Source organism: Vipera berus, assembly GCF_964194415.1.
Source record: "Vipera berus genome assembly, chromosome: 6".
NCBI classification, from domain to species: domain Eukaryota; kingdom Metazoa; phylum Chordata; class Lepidosauria; order Squamata; family Viperidae; genus Vipera; species Vipera berus.
Genome location: NC_138208.1, coordinates 88126552 through 88153383, shown reverse-complemented (window position 1 = coordinate 88153383; position 26832 = coordinate 88126552). Strand labels below are relative to the sequence as shown.

Genomic DNA, 26832 nt, shown 5'->3' with positions numbered 1-26832 from the left:
TTAAAAAAAGCATCCTTTTTCCCCCCACCCCCACCCCGCAAATCACAGCTTTTGCAGAACTTCAGACGGATATCCATGAATTGACAAGTGATCTGGACGGGGCAGGAATACCGTTTCTGGATTACCGGACGTACACCATGAGAGTCCTTTTCCCTGGGATTGAAGACCATCCAGTACTAAGGGATCTGGAGGTAAGAATTTGGGTTGGAAAAGAAACTGAAGGCCTTCAAAAAAAAAAAAAAACAGCCAACCAGCCAACTAACGTAACCAACCAAACAACTAGAAAGGTAGGTAGATAAACAGGTTGGTTTGGTTGAACTTTCACATGGACGTAAAGAATATGCGTATCCCATATAACAGAACAACAGGGTTGGAAGGGACCACGGAGGTCTTCTAGTCCAACCCCCTGCTCTGGTAGGAAGCCCTATACCAGACATGTCAAACACAAGGCCCGGGGGCCTGATGCGGCCCGCGAAGTGGTTTCATGTGGCCCGTGAAGCCATCTTGGAAACAGTGAGGGAACGGCCCCCACTGCCTTGGCCCTGGCCCAGAGACCCTCCTCCTGCCAGAGACCCTCAGATCTGTCCCACTCCTGCCCGGGGCCCCCATAGGCACCCTTGATGCGATGGAGAGCTGGCCACGCCCACCCAGTAGGCCATACGTACTCTAGCCATGCCCACCCAGCAGGCCACGCCCACCCTGGCCATACCCACCCGGCCCCCTGAGGGCAACCACAATGCTGATGCGGCCCTCAAATGAAATTGAGTTTGACACCCATGCCCTATACCATTTCAGACAAATGGCTCTCTTCTTAAAACCTTCCAGTATTGGAGCACACACAATTTCTGGAGGCAGGTTGTTCCACTGGTTGATTGTCCTCACTGTCAGGAAGTTTCTCCTTAGTTCTAGGTTGCTTCTCTCCTTGGTTAGTTTCCATCCGTTGCTTCTTCTCCTGCCTTCAGGTGCTTTGGAGAAGAGGTTGACTGCATGTTTTCTAGTGGTAAAAGGTAAAGGTTCCCCCGCACATGCGTGCTAGTCGTTTCCAACTCTAGGGGCCGGTGCTCATCTCCGTTTCAAAGCCGAAGAGCCAGCGCTTGTCCGAGGACGTCTCCGTGGTCATGTGGCCGGCATGACTAGACGCCAAAGGCGCACGGAACGCTGTTACCTTCCCACCGGAGTGGTCCCTATTTTTCTACTTGCATTTTTACGTGCTTTCGAACTGCTAGGTTGGCAGAAGCTGGGACGAGTAACAGGCACTCACTCACTCTGCTACGCGGCACTCGGGATTCGACCCGCCAAACTGCCGATCTTCTGATCGACAAGCTCAGCATCCTAACCCACTCAGCCAAATATGAGCTAGCAGTGTGCTGCAGCAGCCAAGGAGAGAACCAATCTAGGACTAAGGAGAAATTTTCTGACCATGAAAACAATTAATCAGTGGAACTCCTTGCCTCCAGAAATTGTGGGTGCTCCGTCACTGGAGGTTCTTGAGAAGAGATTGGACAGCCCTTTGCCTGGCGTGGTATAAGGTCTGCTGCTTCAGCAGGAGGTTGGACCAGAAGATCTCCAAGGTCCGTTCCTACTCTGTTACTCTGGATCCCTTTTGTTTTGGACAGGTCCCTGGCTATCGGCAAGAACGGGTGGAGAAAGGCCTCAAGTTTTTTGCCCAGCTCATCAACAACAAGGCCTTTCTTCTCTCCTTCATCCGCACCCTGGAGTCTCAGCGCAGCTTCTCCATGAGAGACCGGGGCAACGTGGCGTCCCTCATTATGACGGTGCTGCAGAGCAAGCTAGAGTATGCCACCGATGTTCTCAAGCAGCTCCTGGCCGATTTGATTGACAAGAACCTGGAGAGCAAAAATCACCCCAAGTTATTACTTCGGAGGTAAGCCTGTCGGGGGTGGGGACCCCACTGCCCAGGGTTGGGTGTCTTTCTCCAGTCACTGGGGTTGGTGCGTAAAATAGCAGATCCTTGGGTGGAGAACGTTGAGGGCAGGACCAACGTCTGAACGGACGGCCCTCAGGCCGAAGCATAAATTCAAATCAAATCCCTCAAAGGTGGGGAGTGCTTGCCTTGAAAAAGCTGTTTCAATAGAAGAGAACCTTTGTCGCTCAGGGTTGAACTAAGGGGCCTGAGCTTGGTGGCTTTCTTAAAGATGTTGCATGACCCAACTAGGGAAGTGGGGTTTGTGGAGAGGAGGAGGAGGAGGAGGAGGGGGAGGAGGAGGGGGAGGAGGAGGAGAAGGAAAACTATGACATCCTTGGTGGTCTCTGAGCTTGGTGGTTTCCTTGCAGATGTTTCATGAGTCAGCTATGTAACGTTATCAGTGCTAGAAGGGAGTGGGGTTTGTGGAGAGGAGGAGGAGGAAGAGGAGGGACGAGGTGGTGGTGGTGGTGGTGGTGGAGGAGGAGGAGGAGGAGGAGGAGGAGGAGGAGGAGGACTATGAAGTCCTTGGTGCTCTCTGAGCTTGGTTGTTTCCTTGCAGATGTTTCATGACCCAACTAGGTAACATCGTCAGTGCTAGAAGGGAAGATGGTTTAAGGAAGAGAAGAGGAAGGGAGAAGGAGAGGAAGAAAGAAGGACTGAAGGGGGTGCAGGAGAAAGAAAAAAGGAGAAGAACTGTGGGGTCCTTAGTGGTCTCTGAACTTGGTGGTTTCCTTGCAGATGTTTCATGAGTCAGCTATGTAACATTATCAGTGCTAGAAGGGAGTGGGGTTTGTGGAGAGGAGGAGAAGAAGGAGGAGGAGGAGGAAGAGAAGGTGGTGGTGGTGGTGGAGGTGGAGGAGGACTATGAAGTCCTGGGTGCTCTCTGAGCTTGGTTGTTTTCTTGCAGACATTTCCTGACCCAACTAGGCAACATCATCAGGGCTAGAAGGGAGTGGGGTTTGTGGGGAGGAGGAGGAGGAAGAGGAGGAGGAGGAGGAGAAAGAGCATTATGAGGTCCTTGGTGTTCTCTGAGCTGGGTGGTTTTCTTGCAGACATTTCACAACCCAACCAGGTAACATCATCAGTGCTAGAAGGGAGGGGGGTTGTGGAGAGGAGGAGGAGGGGGAGGGGGAGGGGGAGGACAACTGTGGGGTCCTTGGTGCTCTCTGAGCTTGGTTGGTTTCTTGCAGATGTTTCACGACCATACTGGGTAACATCATCAGTGCTAGAAGGCCGTGCGGTTTGCTTTTTTTTTATATACACGCTGCTTGATCTTTGAACCAGGGGTCCCCAACTTGTGGGCCGCAGCTCACTAGTGGGCTGTGAGGGGTTTACGAGTGGGCCCTAGAAAAGGCCAGCGAGCATGCATCCATGCACATCCCCCCTTTGCATGAACAGCGTGCGAGCGTGTGCGTGCATGCTCCATTTGTGTGGGCGGCAGGCACACGGGCACACCCCACACAGAAATGAAGCTGCACCTGTGCGCTCTTGCCGGCCCCTGGTGCGAATCATCCCCTTGCTCCCTCCAGCCGGTCCGCAAAGCTGGAAACATTGGGGAGCTTTAAGCAGCAGCCTAATCCAGGGACCCCCGAGAAAATTCCCAGCAACACGGGCAAGCAGGCCACTAGTAGAATGGAAGGATTTTTTTATATAAATATAAAGGAATTTAAATGAGTGTAAGGAGTAGAAATCCTTCCATTCTGCACCATTCAGTGAGAACTGAAGAAGCTTCTGGGATGAGAAGCGAAACGTCTTCAAGGGAAAAGCAAGAAAGTCCAGTTGCTTTTTGAAAAAGCACCTTTGGGACAACCGTGACTTGGACGACTGAGAATCTCCGTAGACATTTGATAATAGTGCTTTTTTTTTAAAAAAAAATTCTTTCTGTTCTTGTGGTATTGTCGTGTTTTTGTTTTTATTCTCGTTTGGAGCTTGATGTATATTTGGGGGGAGCTTCTGAGAATAGCTTTTTTTTCTTCTTGCGGTATTGCGTGCCAATGGGAGGAATCGATCCATCCATCGATCGATTGATTCCATCGCCCAGGGAAGATAACAGGAGGAAAATATTAGCAATATTGTTTCCCCCTCTCTCTCTCGTTCCATTCCATTCCAGGACGGAATCTGTGGCAGAGAAGATGCTTACTAACTGGTTCACCTTCCTTCTTTATAAATTCCTCAAGGTAAGTATGGACACTGCTCTCTTACCTGCTCAGAGATGGAATCTAAACAGAGGTGGCGGGATCTGGCCTTCTCTCATTGGCATGTTATTTAATGGCACTATTTTTCAACTTTTAAGAACTCCAAGGCTGGGGAATTCTGGGAATTAAAGGCCACACACCTTCCTAAACTTGGAGAATCACACTGTTTCATGGCGTTGATCCAGCAGGTGCATTATTTTAGATTTTTAAATTTTTATTTCCAGGTTGGCCTGGGGCAATTTTGGCCACCTGAAGAAGGCGAGTGGATGTAAATTCCCAGAATTCCCCACCTGGGGAATGGGGCGCTTGAGTTGAGGCCCATTCATCTTGAAGCTGCCGAGGTTGATCTAGTGCTGGATAGAAACCAGGAGACAGTGAGTTCTAGCCTAGGCTTTCGTAGGCATGAAAGCCAACTGGATGACTTTGGGTCAATCACCAGGAGACGGAGAATTCTAGTTCCACCTTAGTCATGAAAGCTGGCTGGGTGACTTTGGGCTAATTACCAGGAGACTGTGAGTTCTAGTCCCACCATAGGCTTCAAATCTGATCAGGTGACTTTGGGCCAATCAGCAGAAGATGATGAGTTCTAGTCCCACCTTAGGCACAAAAGCCAGCTGGGTGACTTTGGGCCAATCACCAGGAGACTGTGAGTTCTAGTCCCACCATAGGTATGAAAGCTGGCTGGATGACTTTGGGCCAATCACCAGGAGACAGAGAATTCTAGTTCCGCCTTAGGCATGAAACTGGCTAGGTCACAGGTCTGCAACCTGTGGCTCCGGAGCCGCATGCGGCTCTTTCAGCTGTCTCCTGCGGCTCCCAGTCCTCTGCCAAGTGCAGTCCCCCCAAAAAAAAGTGGGACTAAAAAAGTTCAACCAATCAATTCAAATATGCAGGGTAAGTGGCTCTTTCACTGTTTTAGGTTGCTGACCCCTGGGCTAGGTGATCTTGGGCCAATCACCAGCAGACTGTGAGTTCTAGTCTCACCATAGGCATGAAAGCCGCCTGGGTGACTTTGGGCCGATCACCAGGAGATGGAGAATTCTAGTTCCGCTTTAGGCATGAAACCGGCTAGGTGACTTTGGGCCAATCAGCAGGAGATTGTGAGTTCTAGTCCCACCATAGGCATGAAAGCCGGTTGAGTGACTTTGGGCCAATCAATCTCTCTCTGCCCAACCCACTTCACAGGGTTGTTTTTGTGGGGAAAGTAGAAGGAGGAAGAGGAGACTATTTGGTATGTTCGCTACCTTGAATTCTTTGTAAAAAATAATGAAGGTGGGATAAAAATAAATAAATAAATACTTAAATAGATAAATAAATGAATTTCTGGCATCAAAATTAACTACATTTGCTTTTAAAAAACTTCTCTTTCCTCTGTGTTTAACACAGCAGGATCCTGCGGCGAAGTCAGAAAAAATCACCGAGTCCTCTTTTTGTGACCCATATAAGAATAGGGTGAGGCTGAATTCTCCCTATTATCTTTTTCTGTCTCCGCCAATTGCTTCTGATTTGCCATAAAATCTAGATTTGTATCAAAATCTAGTGCAGGATGTTCGGCCTGCGTGCTCAAGAAAACTGAATTTCAACATCTTAAGAAGAGATTGGACAGCCATTCATCCGGAATGGCATAGGCCAGGGGTAGGCAACCTTGGCTCTTTTATGACTCATGGACTTCAACTCCCAGAATCCCTGAGTCAGCATGGCTAAGCATGGAAACCTCTCCCTTTCCCCTCAGCATGGCTGGCTCAGGAATTCTGGGAGTTGAAGTCCACGAGTCATAAAGTGGCCTAGGCCTAGGCCGGGGGTAGGCAACCTCGGCTCTTTTATGACTCATGGTCTTCAACTCCCAGAATTCCTGAGTCAGCACTGACTCAGGAATTCTGGGAGTTGAAGTCCATGAGTCATAAAAGAGCCGAGGTTGCCTACCCCTGGCATAGGATCTCTGTCTTGAGCAGGGGTTGGACTAGACGACCTCCAAGGTCCCTTCCAACTCTGTTATTCTGTATCTGTTGACTTTATTCTGGGCGTCAAAACAGTTTGAAAAATACTTCAAGCCTGTTCAGAGAACCTCCAGAAAGCCTGCCCCCCCCACACCAAAGGCTAATAAAAGGCCTTAACACTTAAGAGAATAACGTTAAGACTTAATAAATCAAAGTTAGGCAGAGATTCATCTGCTAATGAATTACCGTACATTGCAATTTGTATGCCGCTAAAGACTCAGCATGGGCTTCTGGAGAGATTTTCAAGTGCGAGGAAATTGACATTTCCCCCCCCCCCCCACATTTATTTTTCATCACCTTCAATTTTCACGGTGATTTATTACCGGTGTGTCAAAAATATATTCAGAGCATCCCATCAAAATTTAAAACACGGGTAAAGCTGATCGTATGTCTTCCGTGCAATTAGGCAGATTCATATAAATAGGCTGGCAATGAATCATAATTTTATAATCTTGTAAGTTCAGGTCCCAAAATGTTTATGTCAGGTTCTTGCTCTGAGGCCTTTTTTTTTTAGAGGGGGGGCGGAATTTTGGACCAGATTGATGATGGACTGACCATTGGTTCTACAAAAATATCATTCCCCATTGGGAAGATTGATAGAGATAGAGATAGATAGATAGATAGATAGATAGATAGATAGATAGATAGATAGATAGATAGATAGATAGATAGATAGGTAGGTAGGTAGGTAGGTAGGTAGGTAGGTAGGTAGGTAGGTAGGTAGGTAGGTAGGTAGATAGATAGATAGATAGATAGATAGATAGATAGATAGATAGATAGATAGATAGACACACACACACACACATATCCCAGCTTCTGCCAACCTAGCAGCTCGAAAGCACGTAAAAATGCAAGTAGAAAAATAGGGACCACTACGGTGGGAAGGTAACAGCGTTCCGTGCGCCTTTGGCATCTAGTCATACATACATACATACACACACACATACACACTTGTCTGCATGACACAAACACACTGTCATGGTTCCGACACACGCCTAAACAAAGTGTCCTAGTCAGAGACAATGATACAGAATCCGTAGGCACCTGTTGCATTTACAAACGTGTCGGAGCTCTAGCAGTCTTGCTCAAGCTTAGCCAATTTGAGACGTGTGGATGTCAACTCCCAGGATTCCCCAGCCATCATACTGGCTGCAGAACTCTGGGAGTTGAAGTCTACCCATCTTAAAAGTTGATGTTGAGATCTTGGAAAAAGTTGAGAGAAGAGCAACTAAGATGATCCAAGACCTGGAGACTAAAACATATCAAGAGCCTTGGTGGAGCAGTGGGCTAATGCCTCCTTAAGTAACACCAGCTGCCTGCAATTAGTGCAGGTTCGCGTCCCACCAGGCTCAAGGTTGACTCAGCCTTCCATCCTTCCGAGGTAGGTAAAATGAGGACCCAGATTGTTGGGGGCAATAAGCTGACTTTGTAATAATGCCGCTTGGGGGGGGGGCGAAAGCCCTAATAAGCAGGCATATACATAGAATGAAGGCTATTGCTAAGCACATTGGTTTGTGCTTCTTAGATTGTAAGCCGCCCTGAGTCTTCGGAGAAGGGCGGGATATAAATGGGATTAAAAAAAAAAAGAATGGCTGTGGGACTTGGGCTTGGCCAGTTTAAAGAAAAGAAGAAATAGGGGAGAGATGATAGCAGCGTTCCAGTATTTGAGGGGCTGCCCCAAAGAAGAGGGAGCCAAGCTATTCTCCAAAGTACCTGAAGGCAGGACAAGAAGCAACGGATGGAAACTAGTCAAGGAGAGAAACAACCTGGAATTGAGGAGAAACTTCCTAACAGTGAGGACAATTAACCAGTGGAACAGTTCACCTCCAGAAATCATGGGCGCTCCATCACTGGAGATTTCTAAGAGACTGGACAGTCATTTGTTTGAGATGGCATAGGTTCTCCTGCTTGAGCAGGGGGCTGGACTAGAAGACCTCCAAGGTCCCTTCCAGCTTCTATTCTATTCTATTCTATTCTATTCTATTCTATTCTATTCTATTCTATTCTATTCTATTCTATTCTATTCTATTCTATTCTATTCTATTCTATTCTATTCTATTCTCTAAGACAGATGTTTACCAACGGAAATTTTGGGCCCCGTTGTGGTCGTATGTCAAGGACTTACCTGTATTGTCATGCTTGAAGGCATCCTGGGTGAATGGAAGCATGTATGTGCCATCTGTTAGGGAAAGCTTAAAGCGGATTGCAGTGGAGGCCACTGAGTTGCAAGAACTAGAGATAATCCACCATTGTTTGGCCTGGCACAAGCCAGTTTTTACCACCTTTCTTGCCACCGCTGCTAAGTGAGTCACTGCAGTTGTTATAGTTAGTCACACAGTTGTTAAGTGAATCTGTTGTCCTTATTGACTTGTGCTTGTCCAAAGGTCACAAAAAGGGGATCACGTCACACACGCACGCACACGCACGCACACCCACGCACACACACGGGGACACTGCGGCCGTCATAAATAAGAGCGACTTTCAAAATGTCTCCATTTTGATCACGTGACCCACGGGGATGCTACGATGGTCGTAAGTATGAGAAACGGTCATAAGTCACTTTTTTCAGTGCCGTTGTAACATCGAACAGTCACTACAAGAATGGTTGTAAGCCCAGGACTTCTGGCAACCAGATAAGACCATGCATGTGGTGTCCAAAGGGTCTAAATACAGGCACTCCTCGACTTACAACATCCGTTTAGTGACCACTCAAAGTTACAACGGCACTGGAAAAAAGTGATTTACGACCATTTTTAATAATAATAATAATAATAATAATAATAATAATAATAATAATAATAATAATAAAGTTGGAAGGGACCTTGGAGGTCATCTAGTCCAACCCCCTGCTAAGGCAGGAAACCCTATTCCATTCCAGACAAATGGCTGTCCAGTCTCTTCTTCAAAACTTCCATCGTTGGAGCATTCACCACTTCTGGAGGCAGGTTGTTCCACTGGTTAATTGTTCTCACTGTCAGGAAGTTTCTCCTTAGTTTTTTTTTATTTTATTTATTTTAATTCCATTTATATCCCGCCCTTCTCCGAAGACTCAGGGCGGCTTACAAGCTTAGCAGTAGCCTTCATTCTATGTATATGCCTGCTTATTAGGGCTTTCACAAAGCCCCCCAAGCAGCATTATTACAAAGTCAGCTTAATTGCCCCCAACAATCTGGGTCCTCATTTTACCTACCTCGGAAGGATGGAAGGCTGAGTCAACCTTGAGCCTGGTGGGACTCGAACCTGCACTAATTGCAGGCAGCTGGTGTTACTTAAGGAGGCATTAGCCCACTGCTCCACCAAGGCTCTTTTGTTCTAGGTTGCTTCTCTCCTTGACTAGTTTCCATCCGTTGCTTCTTGTCCTGCTTTCAGGTGCTGCCTTGCTCACTTAACAATGGCAGCGACTCACTTAACAACGGTGGCAAGAAAGGTGGTGAAATGGGGGCAAAGCTCACTTAACAACGCTCTCGCTTAGCCACGGAAATCTTGGGCACAATTGTGGTCGTACGTCGAGGACTCCCTGAGACCCTTTCCCTGCCCTCCTCCCAATGCCGTTTTTGCAGCCAGAAAAAGTTGCCAAGGACCTTGGATAGTCAGTCCCACTATCAGATTCCCCTTTCCGGCTGAAAGCGGGGGACGGTCCAGGATGCGAAGTTGGGAGAAGCCCTGCTCTCATAATAGGCTATTTTCACCTTCTTTTCTTTCTGCCTCTCTTCCCAAAACGCAGGCCGATAAGCCACAAGGAAGCCATATGTTGGCCAAAGATAAGCTAAAGTTAAGCAGTAGGCAGGTGCTGGAGGGAAAGAAAGACACACACAGAGAGACACACACAGACACACCTCCCTTTTGCTTATGACCTGGAGCTCTTGGGATTTTCAGAGGACAAAATTGAAACGAGGCTGATGGGTTTGGGATGCCATGCAGAGGGATGCACGCTCGATGGGACGATAGATAGAGAAATTGGGGTGTGTGTGTGGGGGGGGAATCCACAAATTCAGCCTGCAGCCTTCGCATTCGGCAGGACTCGGCGTTTCTGATAGAAACCCGGTCAGTTTCCAGCAGGTTTTCCTCTTAAAAGCGCATCCCTCGCTCTTAAGTAAATCCTTGCAGTTTAGAATTGCTCATTCAATCCAGGGAAGACAGTTGAAGAGAAGAACAGAATAGACAGATGGGGGGGGGGAGGGAAGGGATAATTCGATGGACTTAGAGCAGGGGTTCATTTTGAATTGGGTATACAGGTCGTCCTTGACTTACGACCGCAACTGAGCCCAGCGGTTGTAAGCGAGACAGTTGAGTGAGTTTTGCCCCATTTGACGACCTTTCTAGCCATGCTTGTAAAGTGAATCGCTGCAGGTTGTTAAATTAGTCGCCCGGTTGTTAAGTGACCACTGACTCTGCTTGTCAGAAGGTCTGCAAAAGGGGATCACGGGACCCCCGGGGCACGTAACCGTCATAAATACAAGTCGGTTGCCACGCGTCTGAGTTTTGATCAGGTGACCCTGGGGATGCTGCAACGGTCACGAGAGCTGAAAACGGTCATAAGTCAGAGTTTTCGGTCTCGTAGCTTGAAATGGTCACTGAATGAACTGTCGTAAGTCGAGGACTACTTGTAATACTTGTGCTTGTTCTCCTGTTCCACTCAGGAATGCTTTCAGCAGGTCATTTGGGAGAATGATAAGTCTCTCTCGCCATTGCCGAGATCCTCCTGCAGCTATTTGGTGGCTTAGTTTCCCCTCGACAATAAACAAGCAGTCAATTTATTTAGACTAAAATAGAAATAGAAATAGAAAAGAGTAGAAATAGAGTAGAGTAGAGTAGAATAGAATGGAATGGAATGGAATGGAATGGAATGGAATGGAATGGAATGGAATGGAATGGAATAGAATAGAATAGAAAATATAGAATGGAATGGAATAGAGTAGAGTAGAGTAGAGTAGAGTAGAGTAGAATAGAATAGAATAGAATAGAATAGAATAGAATAGAATAGAATAGAATAGAATAGAATAGAATAGAATAGAATAGAATAGAATAGAATAGAATAGAATAGAATAGATGGAACGGAATGGAACAGAACAGAACAGAACAGAACAGAATAGAACAGAGCTGGAAGGGACCTTGGAGGTCTTCTAGTCCAGCCCCCTGCTCAAGCAGGAGAACTTATACCATCTCAGACAAGTGACTGTCTAGCCTCTTCTTAAAAACCTCCAGAGATGGAGCACCCACAGTTTCTGGAGGCAAGCTGTTCCACTGGTTAATTGTCCTCACTGTTAGGAAGTTTCTCCTCAATTCCAGGTTGCTTCTCTCTTTGATCAGTTTCCAACCATTGTTTCTGGTCCTGCCCTCTGGTGCTTTGGAGAATAATATGACCACCTCTTCTTGGTGGTAGCCCCCTCCAATACTGGAATAACTGCTATCACGTCTGCCCTGTTTCTTCTTTTCTTTAGACTGGCCAAACCCAAGTCCCGCAGCCGTTCTTTGTATGTTTTAATCTCCAGGCCTTGGATCATCTTGGTTGCTCTTCTCTGAATCTTTTCCAAACTCTCAAGATCTTTTTTGTGATGTGGTGACCAAAATTGCCTGCAGTATTCCAGGTGTGGCCTCACTAGGGTTTTTTATAAAGCGGTACTAATACTTTTGCGTGATCTTGATTCTGTGCCTCTATTTATGCAAACCAGCATTGCATTAGCTTTTTTGGCGGCGGCTGCACACGGCTGGCTCATAGTCAAGTGATCATCCATTAGGACTCCGAGGTCCCTCTCACAGTTGTTGTTTTTGAGCCAGGTCTCACCTAATGTGTAATTATACCTTTGATTTTTCCTGCCTAAGTGTAAAACTTGGCTTTTCTGCACATGAAAACTCATTTTGTTGGATAGGGCCCATGGTTCAAGTTTCTCAAGATCTTTTTGGATCCTGAGCTTGTCTTCTGGAGCGTTGGATACTCCTGCCAGTTTGGTGTCATCTGCAAATGTGATGAGTTCCCCTTCCATTCCCTCATCTAAGTCATTTATGAAGACATGGAAGGGGAATATCTTCAACTTTGGTGCTCTCTGAGCTTGGTTCTTTGCTTGCAGACGTTTCATGACCCAACTTGGTAACATCATCAGTGCTAGGGAGTGTGGGGTTTGTTCCCTGTTTATGTACAGTAGGTTGCCCTGCCACTGTTGACGCAGTGTATTTCTATCTGCTTGGTTGTTTACCTGGCGTTAATCTGAATGTTAGCTGGTGGAGAAAATATGTGGAGTCCTTGGAACACTCTGTACTTGCAGACGTTTCGTGACCCAACTAGGTAACATCATCAGTGCTGGAATGGAGTTGGGGTTAGTGGTGGTGGAGGAAGACTGTGGGGTCTTTGGTGCTCTCTGAGCTTGGTTTTTTTCTGGCAGACATTTCAGTACCCAACTAGGTAACATCATCAGTGGTAGAAGGGAGAGGAGTGTGCAAAGAGGAGGAAGGGGAGGAGGAGGAGGAGGAGGAGGAGGAGGAGGAGGAGGAGGAGGACCACCAGGACCACCACTGTGGGGTTCTTGGTGCTCTCTAAGCCTGGTTGTTTTCTTAAAGATGTTTCATGACCCAACTAGGCAACATCATCAGTATTAGAAGGGAGTGGTGTTTGCAGAAAGGAGGAGGAAGAGGAGGAGGAGAAGGATGAAGAGGAGGAGGAGGAGGACTGTGGGGTCCTTGGATTTCTCTGAGCTTGGTTGTTTTCTGGCAGACATTTCATTACCCAACTAGGTAACATCATCAGTGCTAGAAGGGAGAGGAGTTTGCAAAGAGGAGGAAGAGGAGGAGGAGGAGGACCACTGTGGGGTCCTTGGTGCTCTCTAAGCCTGGTTTTTTTCGTAAAGATGTTTCATGACCCAACTAGGCAACATCATCAATGCTAAAGGGAGTGAGATGCTCTTTGAGCTTGGCAGTTTTCTTGCAGACCTTTCATGACCCAACTAGGTAACACCATCAGTGCTACTGAGTTTTTCCCCTGTTTATATACATTAGCTGGCCCTGCCAGTGTTGGCTGAGGGTGTAATTTCCTTCTTGGTAGTGCTTTAATTTGGGTATTGCTTTCTGTTTGATGGAGAATCGAGCAGAAAACTATGGATTGAGAATCAAGCAGGAAACAATTGATTGAGAATCAAGCAGGAAACGATTGATTGAGAATCAACCAGAAAACGATTGAGAATCAAGCAGAAGACAATTGATTGAGAATCAAGCAGAAAACAATTGAGAATCAAGCTTGATTGAGAGTCAAGCAGAAAATGATTAACAATCAAGCTAGACTGAAAATCAAGCAATCAACAATTGAGAATCATGCTTGATTGGAAAGACAGTGGGAGTCAGCACTTTCCGTGTTGTAATCTCCTGGGTGGTCCCTTTTTTTTTTAACCTACTATGGGGAATTTACTCCTAGTTGTTTTGCCTGTTAAATTCAAAGCATCTCAATAGGCTGGAGAAATTGATTGATTGAAAGGAAAGAAATTGAACTGAAGCGAGCACAGAGTCCTTTGCTTAGGAACAGAGCCTTTTACCTATTAGAGGCTGGCTGCAGTGTAAACTCTACTCCTTTAGTACGTGTTTGCAAGGCCTTGTTGCATGTCCCAAAGCAGCAGCTTTGCTGACATGACAAAGACTGTCTTTAGTGCAATAAATCCAAATAATGGATATACCGTACAGGAAAATACAGGATATATCGTATAGGAAAATGATCCAGCTAGGTAACATTATCAGTGCTAGAAAGAGTTGGGTTTGTGGAGAGAAGGAGGTGAAGGAGGAGGAGGAGGACTGTGGGGTCCTTGGTGCTCTCTGAGCTGGGTGGTTTCCTTGCAGACATTTCATGACCCAACTAGGTAACATCATCAGTGCTAGAAGGGAATGGGATTTGTGGAGGAGGAGGAGGAGGAGGAGGAGGAGGAGGAGGAGGAGGAGGAGGAGGAGGAGGACTGTGGGGTCCTTGGTGCTCTCTGAGCTGGGTGGTTTCCTTGCAGACGTTTCATGACCCAACTAGGTAACATCATCAGTGCTAGAAGGGAATGGGATTTGTGGAGGAGGAGGAGGAGGAGGACTGTGGGGTCCTTGGTGCTTTCTGAGCTGGGTGGTTTTCTTGCAGACGTTTCATGACCCAACTAGGTAACATCATCAGTGCTAGAAGGGAATGGGATTTGTGGAGGAGGAGGAGGAGGACTGTGGGGTCCTTGGTGCTTTCTGAGCTCGGTGGTTTTCTTGCAGACGTTTCATGACCCAACTAGGTAACATCAACAGTGCTAGAAGGGAGTGGAGTTTGTGGAGGAGGAGGAGGAGGACTGTGGGGTCCTTGGTGCTCTCTGAGCTGGGTGGTTTCCTTGCAGACATTTCATGACCCAACTAGGTAACATCATCAGTGCTAGAAGGGAATGGGATTTGTGGAGGAGGAGGAGGAGGAGGAGGAGGAGGAGGAGGAGGAGGAGGAGGAGGAGGACTGTGGGGTCCTTGGTGCTCTCTGAGCTGGGTGGTTTCCTTGCAGACGTTTCATGACCCAACTAGGTAACATCATCAGTGCTAGAAGGGAGTGGGTTTTGCTCTCTGTTTATATACAAATGATTTGCCCTGTTAGTTTTGTTGTTGGTGGTGGGTTTGGTGGTTTCCTTCATTAGGCTGTTGTTTCCGGCTTGATTGTTGATCTGGTGTTAATCTTTGGGTTTAATCCCTGCTTATTTGGGGGTTGATTGCTGGCAAGAAAGAAAGAGTGCCTCAAAAGAGACAATTAAAAAAAAACTAAAAAAAAGGAAACAAAAGGACCAAAGCACTGCTCAACAGAAACGAGAACCCAGATAAGCAGGGATTAACCCCAGACAAACAAACAGCAAACAGTATTTCAATCAAGGAACTACCAAATCAGACAAATCATCGAACAGTAAACAAGAAGCTAACCAAGGGACCACCCAGATCCCTCTCAACGTTACTGACAGGGCAATGCACTAGTATGTATGTAAACAGAGCGCAAACCCCACTCCCTTCTAGCACTGGTGACGCTACCTAGTAGGGTCACGAAACGTCTGCAAAATAACAAGCACGCTCGGAGAGCACCGAGAAACGTTTATCGGCAGCTTTCTCCCCAGTCTTGCCCTCATCACCTTTCTTTCCTTGCCGCAGGAATGTGCTGGCGAGCCTCTATTTTCCCTGTTCTGCGCCATCAAGCAGCAAATGGAGAAGGGGCCTATAGATGCCATTACGGGAGAAGCCCGCTATTCTTTAAGCGAAGACAAACTCATCCGGCAGCAGATCGACTATAAGACCTTGGTGAGTGGGGGGGGGGGGGGTGCCTCGAGAAGGAGAACGTTGGGGCCGGGGAGGGGGAGACACGGTGCTCCATTTGGGACCCAAAAGAGACAGGATAAAGTTTAATGATGATGATGATGATGATGATGATGATGATGATGATGATGATGATGATGATGATGATGATGATGATTAGGGGACTGGAGGCTAAAACATATAAGGAACGGTTGCTGGAATTGGGTATGTCCTGTTTAATGGAGAGAAGGACGAGGGGGGACATGATAGCAGTCTTCCAATAACTCAGGGGCTGCCCCAAAGAAGAAGGAGTCAAGCTACTCTCCAAAGCGCCTGAAGGCAGGAGAAGAAGCAACGGATGGAAACTCACCAAGGAGAGAAGCAACCTGGAACTAAGGAGAAACTTCCCGACAGTGAGAACAATTAACCAGTGGAACCACCTGCCTCCAGAAGCTGTGAATGCTCCAACAGTGGAAGTTTTTAAGAAGAGACTGGACAGCCATTTGTCTGAAATGGTGTAGGGTTTCCTGCCTGAGCAGGGGGTTGGACTAGATGACCTCCAAGGTGCCTTCTAACTTTACTATGATGATGATGGTGGTGGTGGTGGTGATATTATTATTATTATTATTATTATTATTATTATTATTATTATTATTATTATTATTATTATTATTATTATTATTATTTGGGGTTGCAAGAAAACGAGGTGGTGCAACAAACTTGCAGCCTAGAGATATTGACCTACATGGTTTCAGGCAGATGGCCCTCGTCCCTGAATGGCAGGGAATTTAAGATTGGGTGGACTGGCGGGATGGGAGGGGGAATGGTTCTGTGTGGGAGGCAGGCTCATAATGAGGAAGGAAGGAAAGAAAGGAAAGGAAAGGAAAGGAAAAAGGGAGGAAAAAAGAAAGGAAAGGGAAAGGAAAGGAAGAAGGGAGGAACAAAGAAAGGGAAGGAAAGGAAAGGAAAAGAAAAATGGAGGAAGGGAGAAAGGAAAGGAAAGGAAAGGAAAGGAAAGGAAAGGAAAGGAAAGGAAAGGAAAGGAAAGGAAAGGAAAGGAAAGGAAGAAGGGAGGAACAGGAAGGGAAAGGAAAGGAAAAAAGAAAGGAAAGGAGAAAGGGAGAAAAAAGAAAGAAGAGGAAAGGAAAGGAAGAAGGGAGGAAAAAAAGGAAGAAGGAAGAAAAAAGGAAAGGAAAAAATAAAAGAGGAAAGGAAAAAGGGGGGAAAGGAAAGGAGAGGAAAGGAAAGGAAAAGAAAGGAAGAAGGAAGAGAAAGGAAAAGAAGGAAGGAAAAAAGAAAGGAAAGGAAGAAGGGAGGAAAAAGGAAAGGAAAAAAATAAAAGAGGAAAGGAAAAAGGGAAAGGAAAGGAAAGGAAAGGAAAGGAAAGGAAAGGAAAGGAAGAAGGGAGGAAAAAAGAAAGGAAAAAGGAAGGAAAAAGGAAAGGAAAAAATAAAAGAGGAAAGGAAAAGGGGGAAAGGAGAGGAAAGGAAAGGAAAGGAAGAAGGGAGGAAAAAAGAAAGGAAAAGAAAGGAAGAAGGAAGAGAAAGGAAAGGAAAGAAGGAAAAAGGAAAGGAAAGGAAGAAGGGAGGAAAAAGAAAGGAAAAGAAGGAAAAAGGAAAGGAAGAAAGGAGGAAAAAAGCAAGGAAGAAGGAAGGAAAAAGGAAAGGGAAAAACAAAAGAGGAAAGGAAGTAAGGGGAGAGAGGAAAAAGGTCTCTGGGCCGCTGATTCCATTTCCTCTCTGCTAGAAGCTTCGCTGCTCCTCCGGCTGGCCCGTTTGATGTTCCTCTGCTTTGCCTCTTAAGATCTCAAGAGCAAGCAAAGCTATCCTGATAGGAATCTGAGCAGATATATGGAGATCTATTTCACTGGGGAGATGAAAGGCAGAAGAAAGGAGATGAAGGAAGCCGCTTTCTTGGCCACAGTCTTTGTGAGCTGCGGAGGGAGGGAGACTCACTCCGAGGTGGATTTTCCTCCCCTTGAACAGTAATTCCAGTAATAAGATTTTAAAACTTACATGCCATTATTCTTTTTTTTTAAAAAAGGAGAATCCATAGCTTTCTGATGTGTCTCGTGCCGCATTCTCCCAGAGCTTTTGTTTTTTTTTTTTAAAAAAATTCCTTGCGTGATAGAACAATCGAAACAACCAGGGGGTGGTCAAAAAAGTCAAGATGGCGCCTGCCATCATGGGAACCAGAGCCCCGCCCCGTTTTCGCTCCTGCCACGGCGCAGGTTAGAAAGGGGCGGAGCATCCCTCAGATGGTTATGGTCGCACCTTCTGGACTTTGCAGGCGGTCCGCCATTCGCAAGCGGTTGCTTGGCGACCGTTTGAAGTGCTGACGGACTCCCCCAAAGATTTTGTTTCCTGAGGTCACATGACTCCCTTTCGAGCGCTTGGCAAATGGCCTCTGTTGACATCGCTTTGCAACGGCCTCCAGTCACGTGACCACAGTTTACAATATTTTTTTGCCCCAAACCAGCAATTTCTTCCAGTTTGGGGCAAAAAAACAAAAATGCCCCATTTTTTTGGGCAACACAAGCAAACGACAGCTAATGACATAAATAATAACAACAACAACAATAATAATAAGTTGGAAGGGACCTTGGAGGTCATCTAGTCCAACTCCCTGCTCAGGCAGGAAACCCAACACCATTTCAGACAAATGGCTGTCCAGTCTTAAAAACTTCCAGTGTTGGAGCGTTCACCGCTTCTGGAGGCAGGTTGTTCCACTGGTTAATTGTCCTCACTGTCAGGAAGTTTCTCCTTAGTTCTAGGTTGCTTCTCTCCTTGGTTAGTTTCCATCCGTTGCTTCTTGTCCTGCCTTCGGATGCTTTGGAGAATAGCTTGACTGCCTCTTCTTTGGGGCAGCCCCTGAGATATTGGAAGGCTGCTATCATGTCCCCCCTCGTCCTTCTCTTCGTTAAACTAGACATACCCAATTCCAGCAACCGTTCCTTGTATGTTTTAGCCTCCAGTTATATGTTTTGCCTCCACTTAAAAGCCATCCATTCACACACCATAATCAACATCTTTAAAAGCTGCATACAGTGGGCCCTATAAACACACAAACACACAGAGAGAGAGAGAGAGAGAGAGAGAGAGAGAGAGAGAGAGAGAGAGAGAGAGAGAGAGAGAGAGAGAGAGAGAGAGAGAGAGAGAACAGCACTCTGCTAGAGAGATGTTCCCTACAGATGGGCTCCAAAAGCTCAGAAGACAAAATCTCTGATCCCCAGATTGGATCCTGTGATACAGGTATTCCTCGAGTTCCGACTTCAACTATGCCCAGCATTTCCATTGACGATCGCTGCCCATGTCACAGAGGGTAACTAGGTGGTGTACAATACTTCCTTTTGAATTCTCGGATGCTTTCCGACCTATTTCTGAAGAAATTATCAATGTCAGACACCTCTTCTCCACCTCCTCTTCTTCTCTTTCCTCTTCCCTTTCTCCTTTGAAAGATTTGGGAGATTTGAGCTCAGAAATCTCCGGGTAATGGAATTTTCCGAGCCTGGGAACAAGAATGGAACATTTGCAAAAACACGGCAGAACACCCAGCCAAGGAACATTCCTTTCAGATCTCATAACTGCTAGCTAGGCTTTCCTTTAAATCAAAAGAGAGTACTAAAGGGGATCAAAGGCACTGGGGAGGATCTGTGGTAACACACACTGATCAATTAGGGGCTATACAACACACGCAGCCGCGTTTCAAGATTCCATAACATAATCCTCTTTTCTTTGCAGTAAAGTTGGCAGAATCTAGATTGTTTTGTTACTGTTAACAGCGTTTGATATACTCAGTCGCGGGGAGAAAGCATCGCATCAGCGTAGGGTAGCAATAAATCCTAAATTTGATATCACTTTTTCTGACCGGCACATTTTATCAAGAAGGGATAAGCTCTCGTGAACCACAGTCACTTTCAACAAATGGGTAGGCTAGCTAGCATGAGGATCATGGCAAACTAGATGGCCTTGAACACGGGTGTCAAACTCACCACGTCACACGACGTTTTTCACATTGCCGGAGCTGGGGTGGGTGCAGCCCCCGCATGATGCAAACGGCCCATGGGCCGGGAATTTGGCACCCCTGGCCTTGAAGGGCCAGGATTGACAGAATTTGAGGATGAATTCTAGTGGTTAAAATCTCTCTGGAAAATAGAGAGATCATGAGATTGCCCGCAGGTACTCCGGACAGCTGCTTCCTGCGAGTAAACAGCAAAAATGGAAGGTTTGGGGGTTTTGTTTTTTTTTTGCAGTCAGAGGAACCACTTGTGTGTGAAATTGTTGTGGCCTCAGATGCAGCTGCAGTTGTGGTAGGTGGTGCTGTTTGTGCGGAAGGGCACTCCTTGATCCAAAGATACTTTTTCAAGAGGCAACTGGACTTTCTTGTTTTTCCTTTGAAGCCGTTTCGCTTCTCCTCCGAGAAGCTTCTTCAGCTCTGACTGGATGGCGGGGAATGGAAGGATTTATACTCCTTGCAGGCAGCTGGTCATTTGCCTTCTTTTAGAGAGTCGTTGAGGCCACTTGGAGGTTTGTCTGTGTCCTCAGGGTCACCTGAGTGGTGCAAATGGGTGTGGAGCCTTCTCACAAAAAACAAAACCAAAAAAACAACAAGAAAGTCTAGTTGCCTCTAGAAAAAGCACCTTTGGGATAACCATGATCTGGATGACTGAGAATCTCCAAAGACAGTCACATAACGTGTTAAATCTAAACTAATGAAACACAATGGGCAGTGTTCAGATAACATGTTGAGACATAAACCATAGAATGGCTTTGTTCACACATGGTTGGTTTGCCCACGATGTATTGAACTGATATATTTCCGTCAGCACTTTGACCTAATCTAGAATTTTGTTCAAACACCACCCAAATATATTACATGTGAAGTTCTAGACCTCAGTCTTATGTTTGCTTTCTTTCAACCAACCTCCTCCAGGTCCTTAGTTGCGTGAACCCTGATAATGTGAACAGCCCTGAGATTCCAGTGAAGATCTTGAACTGTGACACCATCACTCAAGTGAAGGAGAAGTTCCTTGATGCCATCTTCAAGAACGTGCCCTGTTCTCATCGGCCCAAAGCAGCAGATATGGATCTTGGTACGTTGAGTATCTTCTTAGATCAATAGAGATGGCCAGCCATGGAACCCATCCATCCATTCATATCACCATGTTGGGTTAGGTCAGGGGTAGGCAACCTTGGCTCTTTTATGACTCGTGGACTTCAACTCCCAGAATTCCTGAGCCAGCTATGAAGTCCGGGAGTCATAAAAGAGCCAAGGTTGCCTACCCCCGGGTTAGGTTGATGCAGTTAGGTTTTCCAATGGGCAGAAAATGCTCCTTCTTGGGCATTTGGGGGAGAATAGGATATCAGAAACTAAAACCTAACCTTAGTTAGGAAAGATGGCTAGGTGTAGGGCAATATGAGAGAGAATATTGGGGAAATTTTATAGGTGGATGGATCCTTTGCAAATTCACATCATGGGAGAACCTTCTGAAGGAGATAATGGATTCTTCTGAAGGAGATAACTGGAACCTTCCGAAGGAGATAACTGGAGCCTTCCAAAGGAGATAATAGATTCTTCTGAAGGAGATAAATGGAATTTTCTGAAGGAGATAACTGGAAGCTTCTGAAGGAAATAACTGGAGCCTTCTGAAGGAGATAACTGGAACCTTCCGAAGGAGATAACTGGAACCTTCTGAAGGAGATAACTGGAACTTTCTGAAGGAGATAACTGGATTCTTCTGAAGGAGATAACTGGAACCTTCTGAAGGAGATAACTGGAGCCTTCCGAAGGAGATAACTGGAACCTTCTGAAGGAGATAACTGGAACTTTCTGAAGGAGATAACTGGATTCTTCTGAAGGAGATAACTGGAACCTTCCGAAGGAGATAACTGGAACTTTCTGAAGGAAATAACTGGATTCTTCTGAAGGAGATAACTGGAACCTTCTGAAGGAGATAGCTGGAAGTTTCTGAAGGAAATAACTGGAGCCTTCTGAAGGAAATAACTGGATTCTTCTGAAGGAGATAACTGGAACCTTCTGAAGGAGATAGCTGGAAGTTTCTGAAGGAAATAACTGGAAGCTTCCGAAGGAAATAACTGGAGCCTTCCAAAGGAGATAACTGGAACCTTCTGAAGGAGATAACTGGAACTTTCTGAAGGAGATAATTAGAAGCTTCTGAAGGAGATAACTGGAACCTTCTGAAGGAGATAACTGGAACTCTCTGAAGGAGATAATTGGAAGCTTCTGAAGGAGATAACTGGAACCTTCTGAAGGAGATAACTGGAACTTTCTGAAGGAGATAATTGGAAGCTTCTGAAGGAGATAACTGGAACCTTCTGAAGGAAATAACTGGATTCTTCTGAAGAAGATAACTGGATTCTTCTGAAGGAGATAACTGGAACCTTCTGAAGGAGATAGCTGGAAGTTTCTGAAGGAAATAACCGGAAGTTTCTGAAGGAAATAACTGGAAGCTTCTGAAGGAAATAACTGAAGCCTTCTGAAGGAGATAACTGGAACTTTCTGAAGGAGATAACTGGAAGCTTCTGAAGGAAATAACTGGAACCTTCCGAAGGAGATAACTGGAACCTTCCAAAGGAGATAACTAGAGCCTTCTGAAGGAGATAACTGGAAACATCTGAAGGAGATTCTGAACTACTATCAAGGTTTTTTTTAGGGTTCCTTCATTCTTAATTCAAGGAGTCAGATGAGAACCGATATGAGCATTGACCATCAACTGGCCAAACAGGCAGGGATCATAGAGAACAAGGTTACAGTGGATCCAGCTGAACATTGTGTGGCTATAACTATTAGCACTTTAAGTCACCTTGTTAAGGTTACCAATAGAAGAGAATTTTTGTAGGTCAGGGCTGAACTGAGTGGGTCTGTGGTGCTCTCTGGGCTGGGTAGTTTTCTTGGCGAAGCTTCATTACCAAACTAGGTAATCTCATCAGTGCTAGAAGGATGTGCAATCTAGGGAGTGGAGCAGCGGGGAGACGGAGGAAGAGAAGGAGAAGAGGAGGCAAGATCGAGAAGGAGATTTGTGCTTCTTAGATTGTAAGCCGCCCTGAGTCTTCGGAGAAGGACGGGATATAAATGGGATTAAAAAAAAAAGGAGTGAAGGGGAAAAAGGAAGAGAAAGGAGTGAGAGAAGGAGAAAGAGAAAAACTGTGGGGTCCTTGGTGCTCTCTGAGCTTGGTGGTTTTCTTTCAGACGTTTCGTGACCCAACTAGGTAACTTCATCAGTGCAGATGTTGTTACCTAGTTTGGTAATCAAATGAAAAGTTGCAAAAGGTGATCACATGATCCTGGGACACTTCAACTGTCATAAATATGAGCCAGTTGCCAAGCCCCTGAATTTTGATCATGTGAGCCCGGGGACGTTGCAATGGTGGCAAGTATGAAAAACAGTCCTAGCTCACTTTTTTTTCCAGTGCCATTGTAACTTCGAACGGTCACTAAACAAATGGTTGTAAATCAAGGACTACCTGTATTTTTAAACCCCTGGATTTACCCCTTACACACACACACACACACACACACACACACACACACACACACACGCACACATGCACAAAGACAATTTAGCACTGAGCCTAACAGGACTCTATTAACTGTTTAACAGGAAGAGCCCTTGCTGGTATCCATCCTTTGTGCGTCTGTGTGTCTTTGTGCGGGTATGTGTGTGCGTTTGTCTGTGTCCTTGAAATGCGATTGTGCGGCAAGGTCGCTCATGTCAATTTATAGGAGGAGCCCGAAAGACGCTTGGGCACCGAGACTCATTTTGAGCTCCAGACAATTTGAAAAAAAAAAAGAAAGAAAGAAGTGGTCAGCTGCAATTTGATCGCTGATGTCATGCAGGAGAAAAAGCTAATTTGTCCTCCGTCCTGGCAAAATCCTCGTCTGCCTTCTTTCCCCATCGGAGAGAGGCGCTCATCGGGGTGAAGGTGGCATCAAAGGCGAAGACTGATCAAAGTTTACTGTCGTCCATTCCTCAGTGCAAGCCAGCAGCCCTTTCTCTAAGCCTCATCTTAAAACCTTTCTCCCCCCCCCCCCGGCATTGTCCTCAAATCTCTTCAGCTCCAGGTTGACTTTGATCACCCGGGCCAATTATTTTGTTCGAGAAGGCAGGTTCAAAGACGGCGGGGATCTCTTACCATGGGATCCCTTTTGCCGTGACCACCGCAGACCGGCCCTGATGTCCCACCTGTCGCTGCGACGGGGACCTAACTCACTTTCTACAAGGCAGCCGAGTGATCCAAAATGGCCACTGCACTTTGCCTGTGGGGGTCCTGGGTACTCTCTGAGCTTGGCTGTTTTCTTGCAGACCTTTCGTTACCCAAACTAGGTAACATCAATGCTAGAAGGGAGTGAGATTTGGGGGCGGGGAAGAGAGGAGGAGGAGGAGGAGGAGGAGGACTGTGGGATCCTTGGTGCTCTCTGAGCTTGGTTGCTTTCTTGCAGATGTTTCATGACCCAAACTAGGTAACATCATCAGTGCTAGAAGGGAGTGAAATTTTGGGGGGGAAGAGAGGAGGAGGAGGAGGAGGAGGACTGTGGGGTCCTTGGTGCTCTCTGAGCTTGGTTGTTTCCTTGCAGACATTTCATGACCCAAACTAGGTAACATCATCAGTGCTGTCACAAAACCACCAAGCTCAGAGAGCATCTAGGACCCTTCATGGCAAACCCTGAGCCACAAATATTCTCCTTTCTTGGTAAGGAGAAATTTCCTGTCATCCTGCCTCCCTTTTATTCCCTCAACTCAAACATCCCCCAATAAGTTAAGGGTCCTCGGTGCTCTCTGAGCTTGGCTGTTTCCTTGCAGACGTTTCATTATCCAAACTAGGTTACATCATCAGTGCTAGAGGGGAGTGGGGTTTATGGAGAGGAGGAGGATTATGGGGCCCTTGGTGCTGTCCGAGTTTGGCTGTTTTGTTGCAGATGTTTCATGACTCAAACTGGGTAACATCATTAGTGCTCAGCAGTCAAGCTATTCACTGAACTTTCTTTTGCAAGATATTTTCAAGCAGAAGCAAAAACACTCCCCTATCCCAGATGCTTTCCTTTAATTAGCTAATTGCTCTCCTGAAAAATAGTGCAAATATGTCCTCCCAATTTGTGACACGGTGGCCTTTGGGGTTTTACAGACTTCTGAATTTTGGAATGCAGTTTTCCAATTAAAAATGGGCCAGTCGGAGGGGGAAGCAGATCCAAAGGAGAGAAAAAGAGAGAGAGGGGAAAAAAATAAGAGGAAGAGAGAAAGGAAGGAAGGAAGGAAGGAAGGAAGGAAGGAAGGAAGGAAGGAAGGAAGGAAGGAAGGAAGAGAGGAAGTGAGAAAGAGAGGAAAAGAAAGTGAGAAAGATAAACAAAGAGGAAGAGGAAGACAGTGAGAAAGAGAAAAAGGGAAAGACAAAAAAGAGAGGAAGGAAGGAAGGAAGTGTGTGTGTGTGTGTGTGTGTGTGTGTGTGTGAGAGAGAGAGAGAGAGGATAGACTGAGAAATATGCTATTTTCGTTCAGTACGGATCTCTGCCTGAGCAGGGAGTTTAATAATAATAATAATAATAATAATAATAATAATAATAATAATAATAATAATAATAATAATAATAATAATAATAATAATAATAATAATAAAGTTGGAAGGGACCTTGGAGGTCATCTAGTCCAGCCCCCTGCTCAGGTAGGAAACCCTATACCATTTCAGACAAATGGCTGTCCAGTCTCTTCTTAAAAACTTCCAGTGTTGGAGATTCACCACTTCTGGAGGCAGGTTGTTCCACTGGTTAATTGTTCTAACTGTCAGGAAGTTTCTCCTTAGAGAACAGCTTGACTCCCTCTTCTTTGGGGCAGCCCCTGAGATACTGGAAGACTGCTATCATGTCCCCCCTCGGCCTTCTCTCCATTAAACTAGACATTTCCAATTCCAGCAACCGTTCCTTATATGTTTTAGCCTCCAGTGCCCCAATCATCTTTGTTGCTCTTCTCTGTACTCTTTCTAGAGTCTCAACATCTTTTTTACATCGCGGTGACCAAAACTGGATGCAGTAGACTAGAAGACCTCCAAGGTCCATTCCGGCTCTGATCTTCTATGTTTTAAACAAGTTCCATCATGCTTGGGAACAATGCAAAGTGACTAAGGGCTGTGTGCTTAGTACACAACGTACATCTTCTGGAATCCAGCCATCCAAAGACAAGATCTACAGTTCTTGTAAATTGTATATCTTGCCTTTGGACGGCTTGGTTCCAGAAGTTGTGGCTGCTCCATCACTGGAGGTTTTCAAGAAGAGATTGGACCGCCATTGTTCCGAAATGGTGTCGGGTCTCCTGCTTGAGCAGGGGGTTGGACTAGAAGACCTCCAAGGTCCCTTCCAACTCTGTTATTCTGTAATCAGTGGAATGGATTTACCTTCAGAAGTTCAGGCTGCTCCATCACTGGAGGATTCCAACAAGAGATTGGAGAACCATTTGTCTGGAATGGCGTCGGGTCTCCTGCTTGAGGAGGGGGTTGGACTAGAAGACCTCCAAGGTCCCAACTCTGTTCTAATTGATTGATTATTCCAGCTGTAATGATGGTTCCACAGAGGAAGACCTGGTAGGAAATTGGACCGATTATTATTACGGCCATTGCAACTTCCATTTCGTTGGGAAAGGCATGGTTACGACACAAACACACCCACACCAACAACTCAAAAATAAGAAACTCTGATCTTCACCTCCCCACCTCCAATTTCAGGCTAGGAATTATTCTGTTCCCTGCACATGCCGTGTCACGGTCCTCCCCTCAAACGTTTCCATTTGCTTGCGGGCTTGACATGCGTTTCTCTTTCCTTGACAGAATGGCGGCAGGCCAGCGGGACCAGAACGATCCTTCAGGATGAAGATCTCACCACCAAGATTGAAAATGACTGGAAGAGGTTGAACACTCTGGCTCATTATCAGGTGTGTAAATCAGCTTCGGTTTGATTAGACTTGGTGGTCTTCTCTGGCCTGGACTGTAAGGTTGGAGACCAGAAAAATTGCTCTGCTGGATCAGATCTAGATTGATTCAGTTGGCATTCTCCCAAAGGTGCCTTTTCAGCAGGCAACTGGACTTTTCTTGTTTTTTTCCTTCCGAAGACATTTTGCTTCTCATCCAAGAAGCTTCTTCAGCTCTGTGTCAACGCTGCTGACGTCGAATGTTTTTGCTTTGACAACAGATGGAAATGTATCCGTCTTTTACCTTTTGCTTTTAGAGTTAGATGATGCTGGGAGGGGGGGGATGTGAACGAGAGTCCAGCTAGACATAACAACCCTGAACCTTAGCATGAGAATCAAGGTTACTGAGCCCAGAGCTGATAAAGAATTGGCGGGCTAGAGAACTGGAGAGGAGGTCCGCACTTCCCTTACTATTGGGGAATGTGATTTATGACTGTTCATTGAGGGAGGGAATTGTGCTTTGATACTATGTGCTCAGGG

At 46.0% G+C, this 26832-nt stretch overlaps 1 protein-coding gene across 1 annotated transcript in view; it reads left to right on the top strand.

The window, feature by feature from the left end:
• PLXNA4 (plexin A4) overlaps positions 1–26832 on the top strand; it is a gene marked incomplete at both ends in the record, with an annotated part of 438455 nt that overhangs the window by 371837 nt on the left and 39786 nt on the right. The window contains 6 exons of the mRNA XM_081331751.1: positions 49–191; positions 1617–1885; positions 4038–4104; positions 15240–15386; positions 20313–20472; positions 26213–26316. Of these exons, the coding sequence (XP_081187877.1) occupies positions 49–191; positions 1617–1885; positions 4038–4104; positions 15240–15386; positions 20313–20472; positions 26213–26316 (890 nt within the window). The remainder of the gene's footprint in view (positions 1–48; positions 192–1616; positions 1886–4037; positions 4105–15239; positions 15387–20312; positions 20473–26212; positions 26317–26832) is intronic.